Source organism: Porites lutea, chromosome 2 (genome assembly GCF_958299795.1).
Source record: "Porites lutea chromosome 2, jaPorLute2.1, whole genome shotgun sequence".
Classification (NCBI taxonomy): Eukaryota; Metazoa; Cnidaria; class Anthozoa; order Scleractinia; family Poritidae; genus Porites; species Porites lutea.
This window is the reverse complement of record NC_133202.1, coordinates 10,498,058-10,525,676: the sequence shown is the minus strand read 5'-3', so window position 1 is coordinate 10,525,676 and position 27,619 is coordinate 10,498,058. Positions and strand designations below refer to the sequence as shown.

The following is a 27,619-nucleotide window of genomic DNA, read 5'->3' as shown; positions in this document are numbered from 1 at the left end:
AATCAATTGAATGAAACAGAGTTTTCTTTGTCAGCGGATTCACAAAAAATCATATTTTTCGTTATATAAACTGCATAAATTACGGCGTTGACAAATGTTGTCATAGAAACCAAACGAAAATGGCCATTTTGAATATGGCTTTTGTGACTTTCTTATCGAGTTCATCTGTGACTTTATTATCGATCGAATTATGTGGATTATTATTGGTGCTGTGAAAAGTAATGTGGAATATCAGATAAGGTGAAATCGGCACAAGATTGGAATGGCTAAATTTTTAATATCGCTGTAATTTTGCTCATCGCGGGCGGGAAATCTCATCTCGCAGACGACAACGGAATCTGTAACTCGAAAGCACTTTTTAATATGGCTAGCAAACTTATGCAACTCATCGAAACACGGACGAAACGACCCGTGCTTGACGAATCAGACTTAAAAGTTAGCTCGCATTGGAAACTAATCAAATCCGCGATAAAAAAAGAACACGGCGATGACCCGAAGAAACTCGATGAGAAACAGGCTTTGAATGTGGGACATGGTGTTCATCCGGTGCAATCTTTAGCGTCTGAAGAAGAAATCGCCTTTGTGGCTTTCAGTTCTCTTAATAACAACTTTGTTGGAATTGACAGAGAGGGAAACGCTTCTGTATATTTGACAACTGGTTATACGGAAGCCGTCGACACCAACATCCTCAAAGGTCCCATTTGCGGAATAGTGTATGCTAAGAAAACGAGATTCTATGCTGCCTGGGGACTTGATGAAAACATCAGAGTGAGTTATTTAATGCTTTACTAGGGGGTCTTTATTTGAACTTTCAAAAGATGTACAATGGAGCCAAGCCTTACGGCACCTGTTCATATGACCATCATGTAACTAATGACCACATTCATTCAGCCAAGGTCGTCTCGATCCTTACGTTTAAGGCTCATTTTAATACAGCCACCTCATTACTAAAGATTCTCGGTCATGTTGAAAAGCAGACCATGCAGACTGTGCAGACTGAGTGTTATTTTTTTTACTTGTACCTTGTAAACAACGATGACATCAGTATCTGTAAGATTTGTACCCTGCGAGCAGAGGCCCTTCGATCTTCCTAGATAAGTCGGGAAGACTTATCTAGGAAGATCGAAGGGCCTCTGCTCGCAGGGTATAAGATCTGAAGAAATGACAGCAAGTCACCGGTTTGAATTACAGAGTTAAACCAAAGACGATCATCAACAATCAAGGAATTTAGGAAATGTCTCTCGTAGCCGTTGTAGGAAGCCGAAAAGGGTTTTATTTTAACTCACCTAACCTGAAAAAGCTTTTTCTACTAAAAAAAATTTAAATAATCGTGGCAATATAATACAGTTACAGAAAGAAACAGCTCACCTTCTTCCAACCATTGATGCTCGCTCCTGTGGGAAACTATAGTAAAAGTATTACTAGAAAATTAAGATACAAGTAAAAAAAATAACACTCAGTCTGCACAGTCTGCATGGTCTGCACTGAGTCTGCAGTCTGCAGTCTGCATGGTCTGCGTTTCAACATGACCGACAGATTTTGGTGGTCCTAGAGTTGTTGCAATAACCCGAGGTCACTCTTTATTGTTACCTCTGATAGGGGTTGCGTACTGCATGAGAATATCTAACAGATGGTAACCGACCTTAGCAAAACCATTGCTCAGGGTCATAATGTGCAGTCTGAGAGATGGCTGCATTTTAGTCCAAAAATTCCATACTGATGACATAACTCTGCCCAGAATCTGGTCAGAAGCTCTGATTAGTCGTCAAAGTTACAGTCAAAGTTAATCCCACTTTACAGACACCTGGTTAATATGGACACCTCACTATTATGGACAGTTTGCTTTGTTCCTTGGGAGGGAAAGCTTCCTAATTTTCTCTAAAATATTCAACCCTCTTAATACAACACTCTGTAAATACGGACACATTCTATGGCCCCCTCACTGTCTGTATTAACGGGGTATGATTGTATTATAATCTTTCAGCTGTTGTTTCCTTTTGACAGACTGAAGATGAAAGGTTGTGAAGATCAAATGTACAAGGCACTGAATCTACTAAGAAACATTCATTTTCTAGGAATATAATAGTTGCTCTGAAGAAGTAATTCAGTTTTGCCGTCATTAAATTTGCAGCAGAACAAGGAAAAATAGAAGCTTTAAAAAATCTGCATCTGGAACCACACAAACAAAGATTAATTACATAATTGCTTTACACTATCACTATGAAATTTTTGGGTAAAAACGAAGACATACCTCTCATGAAATGTCGTCAGTGACAAGGAGCAGTAAGAGGTGGTAGTATTTGCAGGGTAATCAGTGGGTAACAGAAGTGATTATGAATAAGGTGCATTGCATACTATACATGTAGTTTCAAAGCATGAAGGTCTTCAGAGAGAAACAACTGTCTCATTTCGAGTGCATAAACTGCATCTTTTAACATCTGTATCCTAGTTAGTTTGTACATTCTTTGCTTGGTGTTTCACTGTTAATGTTTTTTCTACAATCTGTAGTTACTGTCAGATGGCTTTAAACTTGTCAGCATGGCAACCTCTCTTAGTAGAATATTCAGGTAGGTCCAAGCACTATAATATTCTTTTATTATTTTTATTATTATTCTTTTTTTTTTTTTCAAGAGAAAAATAGATGAGCAGTTAAAGTTTTCAATATTTTCTATCAAGTTTAAAACACAAGGTGCAAATAATTTAGTGGTTCTAGAAACTGTTAATGGCTGGTGAAGAGGTATCTTTTGAATAATTGCATAATTGAGTAATGTGTTTACATGTTGATGTAAATGAAAGCTAATACATGTCTAAACAACTGAGTATGATAATTTTTACTGTATCTTTTATCAGTGGTGTGTATAATGAGACAACAAATGAGATCATAACTGGAGGAGTTGGAAATATCACCGTAAGTTCCTTTTCAAAATTTTACTGTTTCTCATTGGAACAGTTGTTGGCTTAATGTACCTGCATGATGTTAATTTATTTATAAGAATGCCAGACAACTCTTCAGTGTTACCTCATCTCGTTTTTTTTTCTTATTTGATACTTATTTATTTATTTATTTGTTTTGAACAGTGCTGGAGCTTTAGATATGGGGCAAAGTTTCTACTTCAGCGGAAAGTTTTGTCAGTGAGTGTTTTGATTGCAACATGTTTTTACCAATTACCTTTTTGGCTTCCTCTTCCCTAAGAAATTTATTCATGAGCTAATTTATCAAACCTTAAATAATAAATGTAAGCTAACAAGTATCTTACTAGCAAAATATAAAAGCTAAGAAAAACACAGCTCAATCAAATTGCCTTCTTCTAACTTATATTATTATCCTCATAATACAATAATGTGAACTTGTTTTCATTCCCTCCCTGCAACGTTAAGTGTTTTACAGTTAGATCATATAATTTCCAAAATCCCTTCTTTGGAGGCTCAGATACCAGCTGCTGTCTCAATTAGGAAAATGAACCTACTTTCCACCCCAAGAAAAGAACAAGTGAGACCGAACCCGAAAAAGTGACAGAAATCTAGCCTGCCATGCATGTAGAGTTACAGTTATTAAAGTGCAATATAGGTCCTGAACTTTGTTACTGACATTAAGTTAAAGACATTTAGTTCAAATTCTTTTCTTTTGCTTATAATTTTCCAAGGAATGTTTGCCAGCAACCAGCATTATTTCAATCCTGTGTTTAGAAGACACACCCAGCAGATCTCAACGATGTTTTGCAGTTTATCACAATAATGTGATCGTTTACAACCTCCTGAATGGCTCCTGCGAGGGTCACCTTAAAGAGCTGCATCCCCGAGAAATAACCACTGCCCTGTTCTTCAATCCACTGAAGGTAATGAATTGTTTGTCACTTGCTTGCTAATGTATACCAGTAAGGTGCTATAAGAATACTTCAACATTTATTTGAAAAAGTGCAAGAAGTGCCATAGGTAGTCTGGAGTGCCATCCGTCTCCACCCCCTAACCCATGGGGGCGTGTCCCGCATCCCCAAGAGGCTAGGGAGTGTAGATGGATGACATTTCAGGCTATGCCCAGGTGCTTATTCCAGCATTTGCTAAACCCAGGAGTTTGTAAGTCAACAATTATTATTTTACGATTGCGGGTTGGATATGAGTTGGCTATAATCATCTCATATGAATCCAACAAGTGCGAGAAAAATAATTGTTTTATTAAAAATGCCCACAAAATATCAAGAATTCTTCCTGACTTTATTTGTAAAAACAATCGATTTTCCGCTTGTTTTTAATTTTGAGCAGATGCATACAGTTACCATTAATTTTTTGGAGAGCATAGTATAATGGCTCATAAACTATGATGGCTAAGCCAGTTAGAGATCCAGAATTGCATTATCCAATCATTCATTGTTTAACAATCACGCTTATTTACCTTCTCTTTTAGTACCTTGTAACCGGGGCAAAGGATGGGTCGATAAAAGTCTGGGACGACAAAGGGAACATCAAAATCATCTTTGTCGGACATTTAAAGTCAGTTAACACTCTAGCAGTTTACCCGTTTGGTACGTACATCATGTCAGGATCAAGCGACTGTACCATCAGAGTCTGGAGTTTGGATACTGCTGATGAAGTGGATCGCATAAGCACCAGGGAACCTGTCTTTGGATTGGGAACAATCGTAGGAAAAAATGACTTGTATTCGTTTGGAAGTAAATCGATTGAGTTGTGGAGAATTGAGCATATTCATAGCGTCTTTGCAGCTATTGGGTAAGTAGGTGACTGTCATTTTTTGTAGGAAGCAGGTATAAATAACATGACAAATACAAATAGTAAAGCACTTTTTTTTGTTTTTCATTTTTGAACTTAACTTGAACATGAATTTTTTACAGTCTCAGGCCTAAAATTAATTATGCAAATGCCACTGTCTTATGACTAACTTCCATTTCCTTTGTAGGAGCAAGGTAAAATCCATCAAAACTACGACACATCCAAGGGTAAGTGCATGAATAAAAGTATTTCTTCATGAAAAAACCTTTACTCCAGTTCTCTCCCGCCCTCCCATCTCTGACAATTAATGGGCCTCCTCACGTATACACGTATTTGTAGTAAAGGTTTTAATCAACGATAAACCAGTTCCGGAGACTCTTAAACTACGGTTGCGCAGATACGGGCCCCTGGTTTGTAGGAGACTCACTGCAAGCAAACTCTCAGGGTCCAAATAGGAGCGTACATGTAGCACTGTCGATATGGAATCGTGGCGTGGTCGAAATGGGAATGTGACACGGTAGTTAGGGGAACGTGGTACCCATTAGTTTTGAAACTCACTCTCACTCACTAACCTCTTCATCCCGGCTGGGCCGCAATCAAACAACGTCGCCACTTAACCCTATGCCTATGCTGAGCTTTGGCTTACACTTCGCCCCATGTGATACCCAACGCTGGACTTTGTCAAAGCCCGTTTCCGGTTTATGCTACTGACATGTTGGGGAATCGCTCGCTTTCCCTCACTTTGCGAACGTCCTTCACTCCTTCGGCGCTCACGCAGTCAACTTGTGGCAAGTCTAAACCCAACTCCTCCAGCTCTTTCATCACTATTCTTCGCCAGGTGGTTTTTGGCTGACCTCTTTTCCTCTTCCCAGTCCATATCAAATGCAACTATGGGTATCCTGCCACCGGGCTTTTGAAAAAAATTTTGTTTTTGTGTCGGTTGATTGAAAATCATTAAATAGAGAGGAGTAGTTGTTACGTCACGTTGCAATGGTAGAAGAACTTCGAGATCTCAACAAATCGTAGTCCTGCACAAATATGGTAGAAAAAAAAACGAAAGAACTGACCTGTGCATGACTATGCTCAGAAACAAATCGGTAGCCCATATATCGTTCGACAATGTAAATGGCCGTCTCTGTCAAGAAAGATTTTTGAGATGCAGAAATTTTGCTACCATGGTAACGTCCAGGACTGTCAAAAAGGTTCTAAGTAGCAGGCTGATAATGAATAGTAGGCGGCTTTGGTACTTGCACCAACAAAGGCACAAGTTCTTGAGGGCTGAGGCATCTAGGGACATTTTGAAAATTAGAGTCTCGGAAATGGCGTTTGCAGGGGTTTTCAAGAGGTATTTTCCACCGTGGACGCCATGTTGTTTCGTCAGAATACACGCAAGACTAGGAACGATGCCGTCGAAATGTCCCAGGCGTTCCACAACATCGCACGGTTCGAACGTTTCACAGATCTAAACTTGTTTAAAAACGAGTTAACTGTCATTCAAAACTGCGAAACGAATTCTTTCAATTTTGTTCGACTGTGCTTAATTTTTGTTAGCAGTCATAAATGTGGCGGTCGAAGGAGATGAAAGTAGCCGGTTAAGGATGGCTAACTAGCCGGCGGTTTTGGTCGGCTACCGGCCCTTACTGACGACTGTGAACATGACGTCACACTCTCCTCTCTATTGAATACAACAGTAGCGGTAATTTGTGGTAACAATGTTATATGTTTATTGTTATCGTTAGATGCCATTGAGACTGGTGTGCACTTGCAGTGACGCAACAGTTCGCCTATTGTCCCCAGGCTCCGGGGAGTGCATCACGACCATGCTGTTACCCAGTATGAGTATAACTGCTGACGTGGCTTATGCTGCAGCTGAAAGTATGTTCCCAGTTATTCTTTTTAAAATGCATGATTATAACAAGATGGTTATTTTAAACCCCCCTTTTGAAATAGGGCGAGTTTTTCTCCATGCACTCACAAAGCGTGCGAGCAAGAAATGATTGGTTTTCGCTGCACTCCCTCGTTGTTATAGAGTGATGCGACTTACTGTGTAATACTGTATAAACCAAAGTAACTACTTTTGAGGTAGAAACTACTGATCTGTTATTTAAGTTGAAAGTCGTTTTGTACATCTCTTTCATGATCAATTTCTGTTAAGTGTTATCTTATGTTAAAAGGACATGCACTATAATTGTCCTTTTATCCGCGACATCACATTACATTCCCGTACGTTATGCGATGTCAGGTTACGTTTCGTTACGTTCCATTACGTATACTGGGAACATCATTTTTAGTTTTTGATTCAATAATTGGCATAATGCAGAACTTTTTCTTACTGTGCCTTCTGAATTTTATTTGTAGATTTGCTGTTTACTTTGCTCTCAGATGGAAGAATCTTAAAGGCCTCAACGCTAACAAATCCATGTAAACTACTCCAGGAATGGGACATCAAAACCAACCCAGATGGTAAGAGTCGTTTATCTTTACTAAAAGTCCAAGTTTTCTTTCTCTAACAGAACTATTTTATCGCTACAAGATACAACTGTAAAAATTGGCCATGTTTTTAATAGAGTCAAACTTTTTATCTTGCAGTCGGGTATTGTAGTACACCTGAAAGCACAAGCTAGAGAGGCTCTCTCATGATCAGCTTGTTAGTCCTTCTTTAGTCGAAAGAGGTTTTCATTCTTGTTGGAACATACCTTGTCAATACTCAGTTTTCGACCTATTAGACTAAACGCGCGTAAATATTCGAGACGGAAGAAAAAAAGAAAGAATATGATAGTCCTAATCGGTTATGCTCCCCATTTTGTTCTTGATGTATTCTTTGGTTGTTGTTGGTCAAATTTACGTTGCTATAGACTTAAGCCTTGTTCACGCCTTTCCTAATGACAACGCCCAAGCTCAGGTAATACAAGCGGAAAATGTCGCAGTAGCCTGCTAAACATTAATGTTTTTTCCCCGTTGAAGCAAAATGCACTATATACCCGCAATCAACTAGGAAAAAACACCAATCTTTTGTGGAAAGAAAACTAAGCATGTTTCTCTTTCATGTTACAGTTCCAAGTCCGTGCAGCTGTCTTTGCCTTTATGAATATGTGGTTGAGGTAAGAAACTTAACAAAAAGAAAGTTTTGGAATCACATATACGTTAACTACAATTGGAACAAAGGTCAGTTTACAGCATCTGACCAAGGTTTCCCTTCCCTTGAGAAAGGTTTGAACCCAGGAGTCATTTCGCTTGTTGGATTAAGATGATTATAGCCAACTGAATAAGACTGTTGTTGTTGACAGTGACTGGCGTTTCGACAACCTGTGCGGTAGTCATCTTCAGAATCAAAGTGATTTGTGCTTGTCAGTTGATGGTATTAAACTCTGGTTATTGATCTGATTGGTCAATTAAGCCGCGAAGTTATTGGCTATGAAGACTCGAAATCTCCTTAGTGCGTTTCGATCCGTCTGTTGTCACAGTTTAACAGTCGTTTATTTTTAGTCAAATTGTCAGTTGTCCTGTCATTCTCTCGTGCAGCTGTAGTTAGTTTTGCTTGAGTCCGTCAATACGTCGTTTGTACGATGCCGGTAACTGTTGACTACGAATCAGTGGCGTTTTGATCGAAGTTAGTAAACCAGCTCTCTTAAGTGAGTCGTTGATAGTAGTCTATAGAATACACGTAATACATGTCGCGGTGTCCCAGTCGTTTTATGTTCATTATATCTACACCAAAGCCCCTCCCCCTTTCCCTTCCCTTCCCCCTGCCCCGGCATTTTTTTAGTGCCATTTCTCATCGCTTGAACTCCAGACAAAAGCTTAATTTGTCGTTGAAATCTACCAAAATGCTTTGGCAGTGACGAACAGTAACAGCACTACCCTACGACAGAAGCCCCGCAAAGTGCTTAGTGGTGTCTTGATTTAGAGCAATGTTCAATAAAACTTCCAACGCATTTTTTTAGGATGAACTTGGAGGGGATTCCTGGGGAGATTTAGTGACCATCCTCAAATCGAAGAAAAGAGCCGAAGAGCTTGAGAGCAAAGGTCAAACAAACGCTTACGACCGAACTCTGTTGCTTGGTGGCTGTCTTGATGGAATGATCGTACTGTTTGAGTGGCAGAATGATAGTGCACCAGGCAAAGTCTCCTTTAAAGTAGAGGTAAGGCGTAATGGACATGCGTAGCGGACATAAAGTAAAATATAACCCGAGCAGCGTGGCCGAGTGGTCAGTTCGTCGGACTCGCATTCCGGCTGTTCCTGGTTCGAGTCCCGCTCTGGCGACTTGCTGGATTTGTTCTCGGTCGTCCCGAGCTCAAATCTTCGACCACGCTTGTAAATAGCCAACTGGTTGCCTCGTGCCAGTTGGGGTTTTTAATCCTGTTATGTTGTATTTGAATTATTTGTTTCTAAATATTTGAGTGGAGTGCCTGTAAACTAGCTGGATAAGCTAAGTGCACTTTCCACTATAAACAAGCCTTTTTTTAAAACCTTTAAACAAACAAGCAAACAACAAAGAAAAGACAAAACGTAACTCTTAGCCAAACAGATACCAGTTTTGGAAGTAGTGTAGTGTGAAATAGATAGCTGTAGGATAGTTATTATGATAACCAAATGAAAGCCAACTACAAAGCCCTGAGAGGCGTTTTCGTTTTCTTGCGTTGGCCCTTCCCCTCATTCCGCTACGGTGAGCGCATGATGCGAGGTCATAATTTCATACAAATTACTGTATTCTGTGATCTCAAGCTTTAATTGGGTGCCCTTCCAGGAATGCGGAAATGAACAACGTTCTATCGGGATTTATAGTAACTGCTGCCTGTTGCTTTTGTTCTAATCGATTCTTAGCTTTTATAGTTTTCATATGATGAATTATTGTACATTTTTAGTTTTTAATTTTTAGAATAATTTTTTTTTTAATTTTTAAATTTTAGCATATATTAGGGCCGTGGATTACCTGTAAACTAGCTGCTAAAGCTAAGCGTAAACTCCACGTTAAATAAAGTGTCGTATGACTATCTGCCAGGATAGGTTCTTGTCCCTAACTCCCGCGTGAGAAAAAATCACTGATATATTGCTGAAAAATTTGAGGGTCTCAACGACGGCCATTTCACAGCAAGAAATTACAATGAAATCATTGTTGATTTCTTAGATTTCGAGATCAATTTTCTCTTCCTAGTGCAATGCAAAGAATATCATCGCAGTTAATGATCATGCTCAGTAGTTAACGCAGCTTGTTGTTATTTTTAGGCTCACAGAGATGAGGTGATTACTATGGTAGCAAATCCAGCTGTAGACCAAGTCATATCAGCTGGCCTAGGTGAGTCTAGGTTTTTTTTTTTTAAATTACATGTGTCCGCTGGGCCGATACAGTTTTCTAAACTATAGGTTTCTTATTTGCTTTTATTTGTACGATATAAGAGAAACAAGAACGTGAGCAACAATTTTATTGACCTCGAGTTCGTCTTGGTCCATGAAAGCGCGAAAAAAGAACTTGGTCAATATCCAGCCATCCTGACCTCACGCTTGGTCAAAAACGCATATAATTATATGGCTACAGTAGTACGCGCGCTCTGATTGGCTGTTTTCTTGTAATGACCGGACATTACTAGCTAGATGTCCATGGACATCCTTCTGGACATTCTAGTTATGGTCAATTGACAGCTGTCAAAAAGGGTATCCGCTAACCAGTGTCACATGACCGTATCGCTGGCGCATACAGTATATATATAGTGCACGCGCAAGAGCGTTCTTTACCTATCCGCGGCGCCCTATTCTTTACAGTATATACTACTTACTAACCGAGGCTGAGGTCATTAAAGGCAAATCTCAGAGCTCGGCCTTGATGTATTGAGATTTCCCTGTAATGACCTCAGTCTCGGTTAATAAGTAGTATATACTGTAAAGAATAGGGCGCTGCGGATAGGTAAAGAACGCTCTTGCGCGTGCACTATATATATACTGTTTGCGCGCGCTCTGCCCGTTTGTTTGCGTCATCCACTTAATCCATCGCCAGCTTCATCGCCAGTTTTACCATGATCTTACTGAACTTTGGCGCACTAGTCTGCACAGAAAAGTCGCATCTATTTCGTGAAGTCAGGGACAGTCTGTGGTGCTATCTCATAATTTTGTTCTTAAAAGTTTTATGCATCATTTCTGTTTTCAATTTCTAGGGTTACCATGCCAAACCGTAGTTCTCGTGATGCAAGGACTTTTTCCTTAGCAAAAACTAAGGGTAGTTTTTTTGTTGCAGATCATGCGATCAAGATTTGGCGCCTTTTCCCTTTTGCTGAGGAGGCCCTGGCACCTCTGATGACCTTGTACTGCCATGAAACCCCTCGACGTCTGACCGTAGCGCACCACAAACTTTGCGCGGCGTTCCACGAACCTGCTACTGCTTCGTATAATATCGTAGTGTTCAAAACTACTCAAAAGAGTAAGTGCTTTATACAAATACATATCATATTATTTCTAGGCACCTCAATCGCGGTCAAACGTTTGTGTCATTTCTCTATTTACTCATCGGCAATTTAACAACAGCGAAGCAAAACACTTTGGACGTCTGGCCGCAAATGATGATGATGATGATGATGATGATGATGATATTGAATAGCAAACAAACAAACAGTCAAACAAAAAAGCAAAAGTTAAACAAACTAAACAAAAATGATCAAAAAGGAAAAAATAAAAGTAAGAGGGATGCAAAGTAAAAGATCATGATTATTTCTAAGAACATTATGGCCTTTAATTCCTTTCTACAAATTTTAAGAATCATTACAATTTACGAGTAACTTTTAGTGTAAACGGATCTCATTCTCATTCCTAAACACGTTTGTAAATCAAAAGAGCAACGTGGTTTTCTTTCACCAAATTAACATGCTGCATGTGTCAATTTCCCTTCAGAGCGGTTTGATCATGATAGTGATTTGGACCATATGGATGACGTCACGGGACTTACCAGCTGCTCCAAGATGAGGCTGTTTGCGTCATGCAGCGCTGACGGCTCCGTGAGGATCTGGGATGAGTCCAACAAACTTCTGCGCGTTATAAAGTTGAATGCCACTCCCAATAGCATCAGCTTTTGCAGTCAGAAGGGAGATCTTATAGTGGGCATTGGCAAACATCTACATAAGATTAACTATGCCACTTGTAAGTACAGTCGAACCTCCATGTGCGACCACCCCTCGTAAGCTACCACCCTTCAACTGCACGTGCATCACGCTTTTTTGCACATTTCTTAGTCGTCGTTGCACGACTGCGACATGAAACTTTCTAATTTCACGCGCCTGCTTTATGGAGTAGGTGAACACAACACAAAAATTTTATCTTCCTTTTTCTAAACTTAGGTATGGTCCTTTCGGATTCAACCCCAGAAAATGTCGCCAACATTTGACAAATTAAATGAAATTGAATAAGATCGATGAAGCTTGAAACAGTCCGAGTTCACATTTTAAGTGACGTTTTCGGTTAGTTGTCATACAGAAATTTTTTCTACCATGGTAACATGACGTAACAACCTTTCCTCTCTGTAAGCCCCGATACCTAAACCTCCATCACGGTAGCAATTTTCTTTGTTCTCTTTTTAAAATTCGACTTACATTTGCCTTCACTCCCTTCCTTGTAGACATTCCCCAATCATATATTTACCGAATGGTAGCGATGGATTTCCGACGGGTCGCCTCCGAGGGACCAATCGAGATCGACTCGGACATCAAAGCTGGTCTAACATCCGAGGAATGTCAGCGTCTGAACCGAGTCAAGTCGTCCTTGCACAAATACAGCCGCTTTAAAGACAGGCTACCACAGGATGAAATGGACGAAAAAATTCAGGAGGAAGAAAGAAGAAGCCAGGTTAGGCACCACACGTCTTTGCTAACGGTACAACCTGCTGCGTAAAAAAATGATAAATGATGAATACGTAATTATCCCTTTCCCTTATGGGACTTTTCAGGGATAAGGAAACAAATAAATTTGAATGGAAAATAGCTTTCACGGCCAATTGACAATTAGAGACCTTATCAACTGAATCACGCCACTTTATCGGTGTGAGCGACGCCGTCAAACGCTACCAAATTTGTATGGCTAAGTGTTTTTACTCTTTAAGAGACGATTTGTGCGAGAACTTGTTCAAAATCACGGCCGAAGAGTGCGGTAGACGTGCGTCGGTCAAAAACGCCGCTGCTTAAATTCCCTTTTGTGTTGTGGTGTGGGTATTGTATTACGTGATGTGGTGACTGCAGCCATCCGCGACGCCGAGAAACCACCCACTTTATAGCAATCTGATTCAGGATGGACGTCTTCACTAAACGGAACACATCTGATTGTTATCATCTTTTTCCTCTCTAGGCGTTTTCCAAAATCCAAGAACGCGAGAGCGAATTGCGTAAACTTCGCGATGGAACCTACGAATTTAGCCGGAAACGACAAAACATCGACCTAGACACAGTCCGTGGAGAAGCGTTCGACAGATACTTGGAAATCTTCTACAAACGACCTTGTATCGACCTTCCAGACGACGATTTAGAGGACGAAAATGGTTATGAAGAGGAAGAAGAGCCATACGCTCCCGACAGAGGAAACGGATTTTTTTCAATAAGCAGACAGTCGACAAGATCCAAGAAGGGGGAGGCTTCTTCCTCTGAAAAATCCGCTCCGAAAGCGCCGATCATGAGTCTGTCCATGTCTGAGTTCGAGCCCATACAATTAAAAGACGATGCCAGAGACACACCTGTGTTACCCACAAGCAAAGAGCAGGATGAATTGTCAAGGTAAGCCAATTGGTTTTTTGTTTCAGTTATCGGCGGTATTTTCAGCCAAGGAAACGCAGCGAAAAGGCTTTGTACAATAACTGTGTGATTTCTCACTCGCTTATTTGCCGAACTCTCGACAAAGGTGACGTTAACGAAACGATTCGCAACCACAATTTTTAGCCCAACACAGCGTTGCAACATAGTTGTGACATTGTTTCGAATGGTTACAACATTTTTCCAACATTGAAAAGCTGTGTTGCGCTAAAAATCGAGGTTGCGAATCGTCTCGTGTAAGAGTGCAGACCATGGCAATGGCGTGATGGTGGCTCAATTTTTTTGTCTTTGTCGCACGCGCGATTTTCCGAGAAACGTCAATGGAAATGGACTTTAAAAGCTGTCACTGTTATTGTAAAAACAAATCGACAACAATTTTCCTTGGTCTGCACTCTTACCGACCATAGAAATGACGTTATAATGTTTTCAACGGTGCAGTGAAACCACTCGCTTGCGGTAGGTGGTTTCACTTGAATTTTTGAACATTTCGACGTCATTTCTATGGTCGAAAAGATTACGGACCACTGAAAATTGTTGTCGATTTGGTTAATTCTTCATTTATACCGTTTGTATGCTGTTTTAAATAAAAGAATGTTTGTCTTCAGAATCAATTGTAACACCAGCTATTGAATATTGAATGTTGTGAATCGCTCCGAAAGTGGTTACTCTGTCCAATCACAGCCGATCAGGTCAGTCCAGTTGAAACAATGAGAACAAGAAGGAAGTACGCGTAGCCTGCGTAAAAGGCGGGAAAACTCAAAAAACGAGTCCCGACTGGTTTTGGCATTACTTCTGATTGGTTGACAAAAAGGCGCGAGATTTCTTAACTAATCAAAGAGAACCGAAATGCAAAACCAAAGCAATCACTTAGTCTTTTGGTAAAGTACCAACACTGACCAGCTTCGAATTTCTCCTTACAGTTTTACTTATGTGGTGTGACAAATTAGGTAATAGGATTATGGTGAATTGTTTTAGAGTCTGAAAACAATAGCTATTTATACAATGATGTGAATGCTACACGCGCAGTGATTGGTCGTTGCCCATGATCTATAAGAGTACAGATACATGGATGACGTCAGGGGAAACTTGATTTCTTTGTTTTGTTCAACATGGTGCGTGGCTTTGAAAATGTCTGTGAGATTATTTCGCATTAAGCAAGTGAAAGCCTCGAAAAAAGGTTTAGCGGGAGCTATTCAAATAGTGATTCAAATGTGGTAAAAACATCAGTGACACACTTGCAGGCTTCTTTGTTTTTGCCACATTTCGCGCGTCATCTGTGATCTATTACTGAACAGACGCACGGTAACATGGAATCTATTTGTTAAATACACTTGTAAATTACATTTGTCAAAGTTTTATTAAATCGACCCCAGCTCCATTCAACCACTTTAGAAACGAGAAGAAAACTGGGCCGAGTTAACGTTTGCGAAGACTCAAGTACTCTGGCAGTGAAAGGGTTAAGCCTTCTAATGGATCAAACGCTGATGAGATGCGTGAGCAAACAATCTAGGCACATACAAAATACTTCAATCTTGAATATAAGTAACTTTGGAAGGGTAAATTACTAACAGCGACTTATGGCTCATTCTTCACAGATCTGAACGCCCTTTTACCTTAGACACAGAGAGTGAGATTTTTTCTCACGAGGAAACAAGTTCCAGGATATCCCACTCGGCGCCTTCTCACAGACAGGACTTCCGAAGTCATCCGATAGAACCACCGCTGGTGAATCGGGACCGCGATCGATACGTGGTCGACGTGCCGAAGTCTGATCGGTACCCGTCGCCGAGTCAATCTCGCCAGCTTGTATCGCAAAGACTCTCGCGACTGGCCTCTTCGGCTGATGACGGAGACGAGGACACGTTCGTAATTGCGCCCGATGGTTTTATTCCGAACTCTGTGGTTGTCGCCATGTTTAAGGATTTACGGGAAGAGGGCACGGAAGAAACAGACACCTGGAAACCACCTCAGCTCACAGCAGAACAATTAGCTGAACTGGAAAGCAGAAAGAAGGTAAATACAAGAGAGAAATTTTCACTGCTTGTAGACGAACCCATTAGCTAGTTCCGCGATTGCAACGGCCACCGAAAGTTGGAAGCATTAGTATGAAAAAAACAACTTTTGCCATCCAGCCACGCTTGCATGGTCTTCCATACAAATCCTTGTAAATTTCGAAATTTTCAAACTGTCATGAAATATTTCCTCAAGCAATACGGGGCTCAAATCTCCTTTTAATTCATAACAGGCAATTTGAGCCCTTAATGCGTAAGGGAAAAATGTAACGACAGTTTTAAAATTTTAGAGTTTAAGATTTAATGTGTCATGAACGAAAATACCGTAAAATTCCGAAAATAAGCCCCGGGGCTTATATTTTTTAAAGGCCCTTTTTGAGGGGCTTATTTTTGGAGGGGCTTATCTACGGAGGGAAATTTGCGTTTCAAAATCGATTGGGCTAGCCTTATAGTTGGAAGCAAATTTACCATTTTTGCTTTGTTTTACTTTGTATGTGAGGGCAATTTTCCAAGTACAAGCCCCTGGGGGGCTTATATTTGGAGGGGCGATTTAACGGAGGGTTTTTTGCGTTACCGGTTTGGGGGGCTTATACACGGAGGGGCTTATTATCGGAATTTTACGGTATTCAGTACGTTTGCTTGAATTTTTTTCTCTTTTTCTTTATGTATAGAAACTTCCAAAATCTCCAGAGAGTCCAAAAGAAAAGCGGAGCAGGACAAAGTCGAAGTTCGCTGATCAACTTCAGCTTGCTTTACGAGATATTCCATCACCAGAACCTTTGGATGATAGCGAACTGCTGAGGTCTCCCACTCCAACACCGCCCCCGTCCCCTCCCCCCGCGAAAGAACCATCTCCCCCGAGAACCCCATCCCCTAAAAAGGAAATCAAACCACTTAAACCGATTGAGAAATTAGTGACGCGCCCAAAGCCTCCAACACCACAACCGTAAGTACAACTGTAATAGGAGTAATCCTTTGATTTAATGGGAAACGTCAACAATGTAGACTGTTCACAGTCCCCTATGTTTCCGTAAGATCGTCGAGATCGAGCACTTTGTTTTGCGGGCAGCCATCTTGGATAAGTGTCAAAACTTCCTAGAAGGTGGGGGTCAGTTTGGGAGGAAGCGTTTTAAGCCCCGACGCCCGTTCCCTGGGTACATTTCAACCAACACGGCCGTCCGTACCGGTAAGCGCTCGATCCTGACGATCTTACGAAAAATAGGGGGCTGTAAACAGTCTATCAACAATGTAAAGGTTAAAATTTTAATGTGCAAGGTAACGAAATGCCAACTAAAAGATAACCGTAATAAGTTACTGTCAAACAACTTTCATATGATTGCATGGTCACAGCATAGGATTTTATCCACAGACCCGAACTCTTGATCGATCTAGTACCCCATAACGAGCAATACAGCTTTAGATCTTTTGTTTGAACAATCGCAGTACTCGATTTTCCATAAGAGAAACTTCTAGTCAAGTGGAAAGTTAGAGCTTTGTGAGGGCTCGAAAACTGAAAAGCTTGAATTCCAGCTTGCCCTTTTGGCAAGCTGTTCTAATGTTTTGCTTGCTTAGGGCCTTTTGTCGCTCATCTTAGACATGTAGTTTGTTGCAGGTGTTTGTAAGTTTTCCAAACTATGCGTAATCTTGTTTTACCGTAATATGTCTACTTAAGTTTAAGAAATAAAAACGCTATTAATAATTTAACTGTTTAAAACTAAATGAAGGAAGACTAATTAAATTCAAGCAAACATATTGAAGATTTTAGTTCATGACGCATTAATCCTAAACCTTTTGTTTAACAAAAATGTACCCTTATTGTTTGAGGAGTTAGAATTAATAAATGTCTAAACCATAAACTGTAATTTTTGTTAAAGAACACAGCTGTCCAGCGTAAATGTAAAACAAAATGGTTGGTTTTCACCTCCCATTCATTCAAACAACTCGGAACTGGACAAACATTGCTCGCATAATCATCATGACCAGCATTGTCAGGTGTTGCCTCTCCAAGAAGAGAATTTGGATGTTAGGCCACAGTCGCCCTCGTCGTTGGCCATTAAGTTAATCTCTGTTGAAAATGAGGTCGTCAATCCAGATGAACTTACGCTTAAGGAAAGGTAAACTGAATATTAAGCCGGACCAATTTAAGAGGGTTTCAATAGGGTTAACCGTCAGCCGTCAAACGGCCTTAAATTAAACAGTCAACCGTCAAAAAAGGTAATTTTTTACCGCCAACCGTTAAAAATGGAGGTTAATATTAAACGCAAAAACGTTTCAAGGTATTTCAAATCTCACTATTTTAGCTAATCTTCATAGAATCTCTTAACTGAACAAACCAGTTCCCGTGTTCGCAGAAACACTCTCTCTGGCTATTTTAAAACCTTACAACTTGCTTATACGTGAAAATATATCCAAATTTTATAAGTGAAAGGCCAAGACTAGACAACCCCGGAAACACAACAGTTAATATTAATTTATACAGTAGCTAATAGTTACCTTAAGATCTTGGAATAAATTTCCACTTTTATAATCGTCAACTGACAAAGCAACAACCCCATTGAGACCCTCAATCAATTTAATCTAAGGATAAGAAAATCTTGCCTTTTATGTCTTTAATCACGCGGGCATTGTCAGCTATTTTAAATGAAACTCACACTTAAGAACTTAAATTCATACCTGATATCCACATCTAATCATAGGTGTTAGTTATATATTAGCGCAGGTAAAACTTCAGCAATTTAATTTCGATAAAATACCAACAATAAACCGCCGTGTGACTGTTTTAGCTAACGTTATGTTTCAAATAAGACATTTCACTTTCATGGCATCGCAAAATATTGTAAATAAGGGTAATTGTATAATATAATATATAATAATTGTAATTTTCTAGAAAAGCAGTTTGTCCAGTGCAATAAATTTTTTCAAGTTCAACCGATGTCTTAACAATGACTTACTGTCGTTTTTTTCGTTCAATTTTTCAGGACACCCCCTCCTCCCAAGGAACCAACTCCAACCCCTCCACCTCCCCCTCCCACTCCATTACCCTCCTTCATAACTCAGTTCAAAGGAACTCTGTGGTTTGAGAACTTTTTTTCTGATGGCAACTCTGATGTAAGTATTTAGCTTTATTTGGCAACTATTTTAACTTGCACTGTTTGCTTAGAATGCTCGGAAATACGTAGCCTCACTATTTGACGAAGAGTTTAACTTGAACTGTTTGCTAAGAATGTTCGGAAGTGCGTAACCCTATTTACTGTTGATGTTAGAAGGGAGTCTCAACTTTAATTTTTTTTAAATACAACCTTTCCTAGTCTTGTACGCAGCCGTTTTTAATGGTCGTCACGCAACGCTCCTTTTGCGATCCTGTCTTGGGGATGAGCGTTGCGTGACGACACACAAAGTGGCTAAGTAGGAGACTAACCTTTTCAGTTTGCAACTTAGATTAGTTCAGCATTATTTCAGGTTGGCTTATATCTAAACTAAGAACTAGAAAGCATTAATAAAAAATAGCATTATTAGAAAGAATAGCACTTAACACCTTCAAGAACTGATAAACCTGTGGCCCTCTTTCGAGATCAAATTGGGATTTGGAATGTTGGTCGATCGGTCGACCTTCAACCTGTTTTTCACTTGCAGTTTTTCTTGAATTTTATTAGTCTACTTACGGAAATCGGCAGTGGCTGTTTTCTCACTAGAGACGGATTATCCATCTGAGATGAGTTATCTGTTGGATAATTCGCGTCAGACAGATTATACGTCTTCATTTGAAAATGGAACGGTTTTAATTTTAGATGAACAATCCGCCTGTCTTTATCCATCTGCTTATCCGTCAATTTTGACGGACTTTGCAGATGGATTATCCGTCTCTAGTGGGAGAACGGCCAGTCATAAGTAAACCAGTGGTGCCTGTTTCAATGGTCTCGCGACGTGGCTGAAGTTTTAACAGCTTTGACTTTTCATTTGCAGTCCTTCCCGAAGACAGTAGACAGCTTTGTAGAACTACTACTGAGTCTGATTCAGAAGACACCTGACCACGAAATGAAGACACAGATCTGTGCTGTATGTTTTATATACGAAAATATTTGTCAAACTCATTTGTTATTCATGAGGAGAACACAAAGGAAATCTCTGTCGTAAAAAAAAAACTGTAGACTGTGGATGCTGATCACCATAAAATTTTGTTAATAGTAGCTTTGACTTTCTTTCAGAATCATTAATCATTTGATAAACTAAATCTAACACTCAACGAGTGTTTCATCCGATAGAGCGATTTTCGTATGACCTTGAAATGAAAACGCGCGAACAAAACAGAAACAACAAACGAAGGAAATAGAGCGATTTGATTGGTTTATCGAACGGATACAAACGCGGGTGGCTTTTGGTTGGTTAAGCGAACGTTCGGGTGAAAAAACTTCATGCCCGAGAACTTTCTAGAAATCAATGGATACTTCGCTTTGACGTCACACTGCAACACGATTGGCCAATCGAACAATGTCTTCTCCATGTTAGGGTTTTCTTTGGCGGGAAAACGAAGAGTCCATGTTTTGATCTTTTCATCCATTGGCTCATGAAACAGATGACGAACACTTACCGAAACCATTTTTCAAGGTCATACGAAAATCGCTCTATTTGCTATTTGCAAATCTACCATAATACACCTTGTTTTCCCCCCAAAATTTTCCACAAACATTGTCTTCGATTTCTCTTGGGACGACTGCAATACCCAGGAGAAATTGGAAACAATGGTTATTCAAAATTTTGGTGGGCAAACAAGGTGTATTATGGTAGATGTGCAAATGGAGAATACAGACACCATGAAGTTGAGGCGAGAACCTTGTTTAACGATTTACCAAGCGAGTGACCAACATCAATTTGCTCCTGACAGTATTCATACATTATCAAGAGAAAAAGTTTATGAGAGTTAATAACCTAAGAAAAAATACTTCGAGCTTTTATCAAATTCTCTCGACTAGTTAGTTCTTCAAGGACATGTATGAGATCAGTCTGGCGAATTTGTATGCGGATATTCGGGCGAAACAGTTAATCAAGCCACTTCTTGGTGTATGAATATGAGACGAAACTTTGTATCTCCTGTGCATAAATTACGTATTTGATAGTAATGAGTCTTCTTCCTTCCCCGTGTCAAGTAGCCTAACACCGTTCCAAGTTTTTTAAGTTAAGTTGAAATCGAGAAATTTAGATTCTGAGACCATGACCACTACGAGTGGGAGATTTTCTCAATACTAAGTATTGCTCACGCGTGAACCAGCGTCATTTTGGCGGGAAAACGTGATAGCCGTCATTGTTCTTTTACGGGTTTTAGCAAGAATGTCGTAGTGGCGGGAGCAAGTTATCCAATGTAAGAAGTTTTAACATTTTACTTTCGGGAGAGGGCTTAACCTCCTTCAGTATAATTAACCTTGCTAACTTTTTTTGGTGAGAAAAAAGTAAAATGAAGTTTTTCGGGGTGTCTCTTTTTAGGGAACACGCGCAAAAACGTTAAGTTATATCTCATCCTCAAATCTAAAGCTCTCTAATGTTTCGTAGCCTGTCATGCTATTACATCGCCAAGAAGGACTTAGTCGCCAAACGTGTGAGAAAGTCAACCGGACCATGATGGCTGAATTGAATATCCCGGATCCACCTACTGCCCATGGCTCGGCCCAGGCTAAGCAGTATTTACGCGCTGCTCTGCAGCTGTCACACACAATGAGGGTATATGAAGTGTCTTTTGTGGCCGAACTGATGGCTCAGTTTATCGATGGAGATGAGGAGATCAGGTACGTTTTAAAATGACAAATGATATCCGAATTCCGATTGGCTTTTTAGGGGTTGCCTGTTTTTGTTTAGAAAAGTAGATGTATTATGGTGGGAATTTTGGCTGGCGTTACGTAGTTAGCACGCTTCAGCATCAGTCACCATTCTCACCAAGACCATAATGCATCTTGTTTACCCTTCCCCACCCCCCCCCCCCCCCAAAAAAAAAAAATATGCATAACATTGTCTTCGATTTCTCTTGGGACGGCTGTAATACCAAGGAGAATTTGGAAATAATGATTATGTAAAATTTGGGGGGTAAACAAGGTGCATTATGGTGTCGGTGATAATGGCTGAATAGACAGGACTGCAAGGGAGGTCAAAAGTGTTGGGGCCTTTCTAGTGATATTTGTAAAACTAGAGACCCCTTCCCTACCACCCCAAACAAAGTTGAATTTTGAACAAAATGGGAAGAAAAGAGTGCTTTTTTGGCCAAAACATTGCCGGGGGGTGGAGGGGGGGGGGGGGACGACGGGATGAAACCAAAGCCGATCAAAAAATTGTCATTAGGAGCAGAGCCCTATGTAACAATTACTTGGAATGGCTTTTCCACACAAGTGGACTTGCTACAAGTCGACAACGTGAGCGCCGAAGTCGCGAGACGAGCGAATCGGAAACGGGCCCTGAGAAAGTCCCAAGTTCTTTTGTCCTCCATTGTAGGTTCGATTACCAGACGCTGTTCAGGAAAGTGAGCCCGCGTTTCGCGGGGAGGAACAAAGTCCAGAGTCGCGAGAGCGGTGGAAATCGAGCCTAACAAAGGACTTCTCTAATTCTTTTTCCTGGCTGCTTAAATCCAGTCAAATAATGATGTGATATCATAATTGGTTGTTAATCTTCCTCAAGTTCCATTGTTTATCTGTATCTTTACTGTACACAAAGCTGATACCTCTGTCCTGCTCTGTAGGCGACCTCCAGCTTGTACAGTATTAGGCAGACTTTATAAGGGAATGTTCGCTTTACCCGTTGTAATTTTATGTAACAGTGAGAACTTCCTTGGGGCAATGAATGGTTATGGTTTGGCGATGTTTCGGGGAAACCTGAGTCTTTTCATTCACTTTTTCATATTTCCCGCTTTGCAGGAGTTTTGTACGGGAGTTGTTAGCCTCGATCGGAGTCCCAGATACAGCAAATTACTTTGCAAAAGAATTGGATTTATTCGATACCACGGTACGTTTATTTTTTGTGGTTGTAGGTTTTGCATGCGTATTATGCTCATGAGTGTACCCTGAGCACACTCATGTTTAGCTCCCTGTCCAGCGGTATGTTACTTTGGCGCATGCGCAGGCGATGTATCTATATTGTGTTTGCGTTGTACTCGAAGCTTTGTTTTTCCTTGTTTCGGTAAAAAACTGGATGACCAAGAAATGTGCTGCCCATACCTTCGTTAAGATATTGTAGGATCTGGAGGCAACACCAAACACATAATAAACCATGCAAGTTGTCACAAGTTACCTAAGGCCATGTGCCCCGATTACATTTGGACCACATATCCTCTTCAAATGAACATCGGAGGTCAGTTTACAGTTTACCCTTTTACAAATTTTAGGGTATTCCTGAAAACAGAAGAAAGGCGCGTGTAAAAGACATGTGTGTTCAGTGGCTTAACAAATGGCTTGCTCAGTTTAGGGAACATATCCGTTCCCTGGCAGGAAAGATCAGCCGCGCACAGGCTGGAAGTGTCGTCAAGTAAGACTGATTTTTTGGGTGTTTTTATTATGCGAACGCTACAGATCTCATTGTGCGTTACCAAGCTAGTTCACGGGCACGTCCACCTTCATTGCACTGGTGACAAGGACTGACAAACGCGTTCTTCAATTCGCATATCTTCATAACATGTACAATTGTTCTTCTCATTAGTTAACATCTTATGCCCTAAATGAGATGTTACACGATACGATTTGCAACGACGGTTTTTAGCGCAACACAGCGTTGCAATGTAGGAACAATGTTGTAACTATTTCAAACAATGTCGTAACAATGTTGCAACGCTGTGTTGCGCTAAAAATCGTTATTGTGAATCGTCTCGTGTAACATCACCTTAAGAGAGACCAGCATCAAATTTCTCCTTTCTATATTTAAGCTTTGTAAAACAGAGTAGTCACGAAAATTAAAGGCTTCCTCCCCATTATGTCTCAGGAAATGAAGAGGGGCAACAAATGAGAATTTATATTTTGATTCCTGCTTTTTGTACTCCTGTTATACAGAGGGACCAAGACTCCAAGGACACCTAGTTCAATCAAGGGTATCTTAAAAACTGATAAAGGAGGCCCGGAGGTGGGTTTTTCAATTAACTTTTAAAACTCATTCAATTGGCGAATTAACTTCTACGAATCTCTCTCCTTTGTTTCTCTTTGATCTCTGGTTTGTTTCGGAACTTTCATGTCTGAAGTTGTGTTTGTTTTTGTAAAAACAGAGGACAGCATCAGTGACGTCCAAACCGTCAAGCAGTAAGTCTTATTTTTCTTTCCTTTGTCATTGTAGTTGCTTCGTTTCATTACATCTCCAGGGAGGCAGCGTGGCTGAGTGGTCAGCGCGTCGGACTCGTAATCCGGAGGCCCTGGCTTTGACTCCCCCTTGGACTGCTCGCAACAATCCCGGTCATAATTTGTTGAAACACTTCCGGAAAGCACAAGATAATCTTTATAGACTTTAGAAAGTAACTGTTTCGAATTAAGGCTAAACAGCTTCTTTATAAAGGGGGCCTTAAACTGGCAAATTTTAGCCTAACAGTTTCTTAAAAATCAGGTTTTTACTTTATTCTTTAAGTAGAGAACCTGGACACTAGCTAGAGAAGCTATATGCATCTCCGGCTTTTTAAAAAATAGGTTTCATTCGATTACCAACCCACCCGTTCCACCTTTCCCTTTTAGTCTCATTTGATGTCGAGGCTCTGGGAGGCAAAGCCGCTGACACAGCAACACCAGCAGAAGCGATTAACTACTTCTGTGAGATCAGAATGGAGGAGGAACTGGAACGAGCACGCTTGCGGACTTGTGAAAAGACTCCCATTCAGGTTCAGGACAATTCCAGAAACACGGTTCTCGTTCTTCCAAAGATACACAGGTAGGTGTCCTTCTTTCGGCGGTTAGCGATTAATTAGCCGCGTTTTGCGATAGCCGTGATCACGGCAATGCATTGAGGCTTCCCTCAGACTCCTTTTCAGATGCATAGGATTCTAGTTTGAGCTCCTAGTCATCAAAGATAAAAAAATTGCTTATTACAATCCAAAAATTTTTATAAATTGTTGTTGCCCTGTTAAACGGTTAAGAAAAGGATCACTTCTGCTTTAGGAACTTAATAAGGTGTCACCAAAGTTACCGAAGAATTGAAAGGTAATAAATTCTCTTTTGAGTTTGGTGACGATATGGCTTCTGGGCTCCTTTTGCCTAAACACACCGATAAATTCCACTGAAAACGTTTTTTTTTGGTTTGATTTTTCTTTTATTTTCAGAAACAATCTCATTGTTTAAGTTTTGTTGGGTATGACAGACTAAAACGGGGATAAGTTGTGGTTCAATTTTATCCTTGGTTTAAATTTTATTTCCCTTTTCTTAGGACGGGAGGTATGATAATGTACGATAATGAGTTTAAAACAAAGGGAAATAAAATTTAAACCAAGGATAAAAATGAACCACAACATATATACCCTTTTGTTTTTTCAGTAAGCGTAGCCTAGCTCGTTTGGGAGAAACACACTGCAGCCATTGCCACCCAGAAAGAGAAACATCTCTTGCGCTAGGTAAGTCTTAGTAAGGCCTGATTTGAGATTTCTCTGCCAATAAATCGAAATTTTGCTTACGGATTACCTTTCTATTACGGACAATGGTTCTCTTGGTGCCAAGAATAGAGACCTTTAGATTCGAGGACAAGGACGAGTTTTGACTCTTTTTATTTCTTTTTTCGCGTTATTTCTAGGAATAGAAACCCTGCGGAAAGCTTCACTGTACTTTTTTCTTTAACAGAGAAGTTAGCACGGTTATTGCTTTTTAACGAGGTTAAGCCCTATTTCGATCGCAAAATGATACTACGACATTCTCGCTAAAACTCGAAGTAGAATGACGACGGCTATCGCGTTTTCCCGCCAAAATGACGCTGGTTCTACTTAGTATTGAGAAAATCTCGTACTTATAGTCATCCTCTTCTTAGATTCTGAAAGTCTCTTATACCAATATATCCTTACCTCTGTAAATACATGACCTCTATAATGCGGACGCTTGGCTGACAGTCGCGGAGTCAAAATTAACCAAGTTTTTACTCTCTCATCGTGTTTATGCCATCTACTTCAACAAAATTGAAATGATTCGACCGAAATAGGCCATCCGCAGTCTCTGCCTCCCTACATAATTCGACATTTATTGGGCAGGTCGCCTAGTGTGTCCTAAGCTTAATGTACCTATAGTGACTGTGCACGAGATGCAACTTAAAGGAGCTGTGTCACGAAATTTTTCAAAATTCAAACAGTGGAAACTGCCACCAAATTGAGTGAAACAAAAATATCTGCTCAAAATATTGAAAGAATGTAAGGATAACACAACAAATGCAAAAGGAGGAACGGATAGACAAACTTAAAGAAGATTGAAGCGGATTGTAATCGTGTTTTTTGTAAACTTGTTAGCCTAGCAGGTTTTCAAATTAAAGTTCATTTTTGTTGTTTGCAACGTTTCAAATAATGTTTGAAAGGTATTTGTTTTACACAAAGCTGTAATATTTTCATTAAGACAAAGAATTGGCATTACAAACAAAATGAAATTGCCAGCCGTGACACAAACCCTTGAAGTTTCTTACCTTATCTACCCAGATTTAAATCCAAATTTACCTTGGTCGCACCTCAATTGTCAAACAGCTGGTAGCAGAAGAAAGGTTTTGCGAAGGCAGGAAAAAAATTTCTGCGAGACAGAGCCGAAATCCTTGATCTTCTCCCCCACCTGTGTACCAGGATTTGAGTACGCGCCATGATTCACCTTTTTGAAAAAAACCATTGTCAATTTGCCAATCAGGTCGACGGGAAATTCGAAACGCATTTCGAATAATTCGTTGAGTCCGTGAGGGGCCCAGAACAAGGATATCGGCGATGCTAACCGGCAGTGCCTGATCCAGACCTTGAGACAAGGGGGGGAGGGCGGTCACCCAGACGTTGAGGTAAGGGGCGGGGGCGGTCTCCAAAATTTTTTTTTCGGCCTTTCGGGCCTTAGTTTGATCTAAAAATAAGGGGGACCCCGGGCCTCCCGGGCCCCTCCCCTGGATCCGCCACTGGCCGGTATTAGATTACGTCTGCGACGCAGTCTAGAGAAGAACGGTTTCGATAGCAACTGGAGCACATAATGCTTACCTGCAAAGCCTCATGTTTTCGCTCTTTATTTCAGCTTTTCCGCTGCCTACAATTTACCAAACGCGTCGCAGCGTGGTTTTAAACAACATGGTGCTTCATCTAAAAACCCTAACCCTGAATCCATTTCCCGACGAAGCCGATGAAGCAATTTACGAACCAGCCAAGCATTCTCAACTGCTGACTCTCCGTTCCTCGCAGAAGTATTTCTTTCCGAGCCAGTCATATGTTGAGACAGCTTCTGAAACTGAAAGCCTCTCTGAACAGATTAGAAAGGTTCTGCTGTAGCCGAGCAAGAAAGCAAAGATTCTGCTTATAAAATGGCGACTGTGAAGTTGTTCAGGGAGGGTTTACGTCGTTCAGTTAAATGAGAGCAAAACCTTAAGGGCGTCGCTCACTGGCGTTCACTTGAATAGTCACACTTGACGTTCAGTGACGGACTCAATATTTAATCCACAGTAGACGATTTTTGTTTGTATAACTCTAGAATCTCTGCATAGAGACAAGTGAGATTATTAACAGCAAGAGCAAAGAGCCCTCGCTTTCGGCGTGCGACGGACAGTATATTTTGCAGTCTTGTCAGTGACCCAAATTTATCTGTCCTAGATGAAAGAAAAATTATCTATGGTTTACCCTAAATATTTAACAGTATATTTTGCAGACTTGTCAGTGACCCAAACTTGTCTGCTGTGGACGAAAGAAACATTATCTATCGTTTCCCCTCAATATTCGATGTTGCAAAAGGATGTTTTTCATTTATAAAACTATTCTTTGTAAATATGAATAGAGTGTACATAAAGTTACTAAAAAACAAATCATTATTTGGAAATGTATTTGGCAACTTTTAGACTTCTCAACTGCCGAAAAGAAAAGTGTAACTAGAAATTATTTTATGAAAAATAAATATACCCAACGTTGGAAAATTTTCGTTGTTTTTCCTTGAGTTTTTTTTTTATGTTAT

The 27,619-nt window shown here is 40.3% G+C and overlaps 1 protein-coding gene across 1 annotated transcript; it reads left to right on the top strand.

The window, feature by feature from the left end:
- Positions 1–128: 128 nt before the first annotated feature.
- Positions 129–27,570, top strand: LOC140927701 (uncharacterized). Its single transcript, XM_073377377.1, has 28 exons — positions 129–768; positions 2,509–2,567; positions 2,851–2,908; positions 3,079–3,132; positions 3,645–3,836; positions 4,403–4,725; positions 4,913–4,952; positions 6,465–6,600; positions 7,084–7,188; positions 7,780–7,826; positions 8,670–8,867; positions 9,953–10,022; positions 10,956–11,138; positions 11,606–11,851; positions 12,327–12,553; positions 13,049–13,470; positions 15,102–15,519; positions 16,190–16,464; positions 18,497–18,626; positions 19,482–19,574; positions 21,063–21,295; positions 22,412–22,499; positions 22,879–23,018; positions 23,537–23,606; positions 23,746–23,779; positions 24,203–24,395; positions 24,995–25,071; positions 26,696–27,570. The coding sequence occupies exons 1-28, from the start codon at positions 364–366 to the stop codon at positions 26,944–26,946; spliced, it is 4,767 nt and encodes a 1,588-aa protein (XP_073233478.1). The 5' UTR covers positions 129–363; the 3' UTR covers positions 26,947–27,570.
- Positions 27,571–27,619: the final 49 nt, after the last annotated feature.

What these genes read in the sequence shown, in the direction of transcription:
- LOC140927701 (XM_073377377.1), top strand. Translation starts at nt 364, where the DNA reads ATGGCTAGCAAACTTATGCAACTCATCGAAACACGGACGAAACGACCC. An exon ending in TGTTCTTCAATCCACTGAAG is followed by an intron (nt 3,837 to 4,402) that starts GTAATGAATTGT and finishes CTTCTCTTTTAG; the next exon opens with TACCTTGTAACCGGGGCAAA. An exon ending in TGGATTTATTCGATACCACG is followed by an intron (nt 22,500 to 22,878) that starts GTACGTTTATTT and finishes TACAAATTTTAG; the next exon opens with GGTATTCCTGAAAACAGAAG.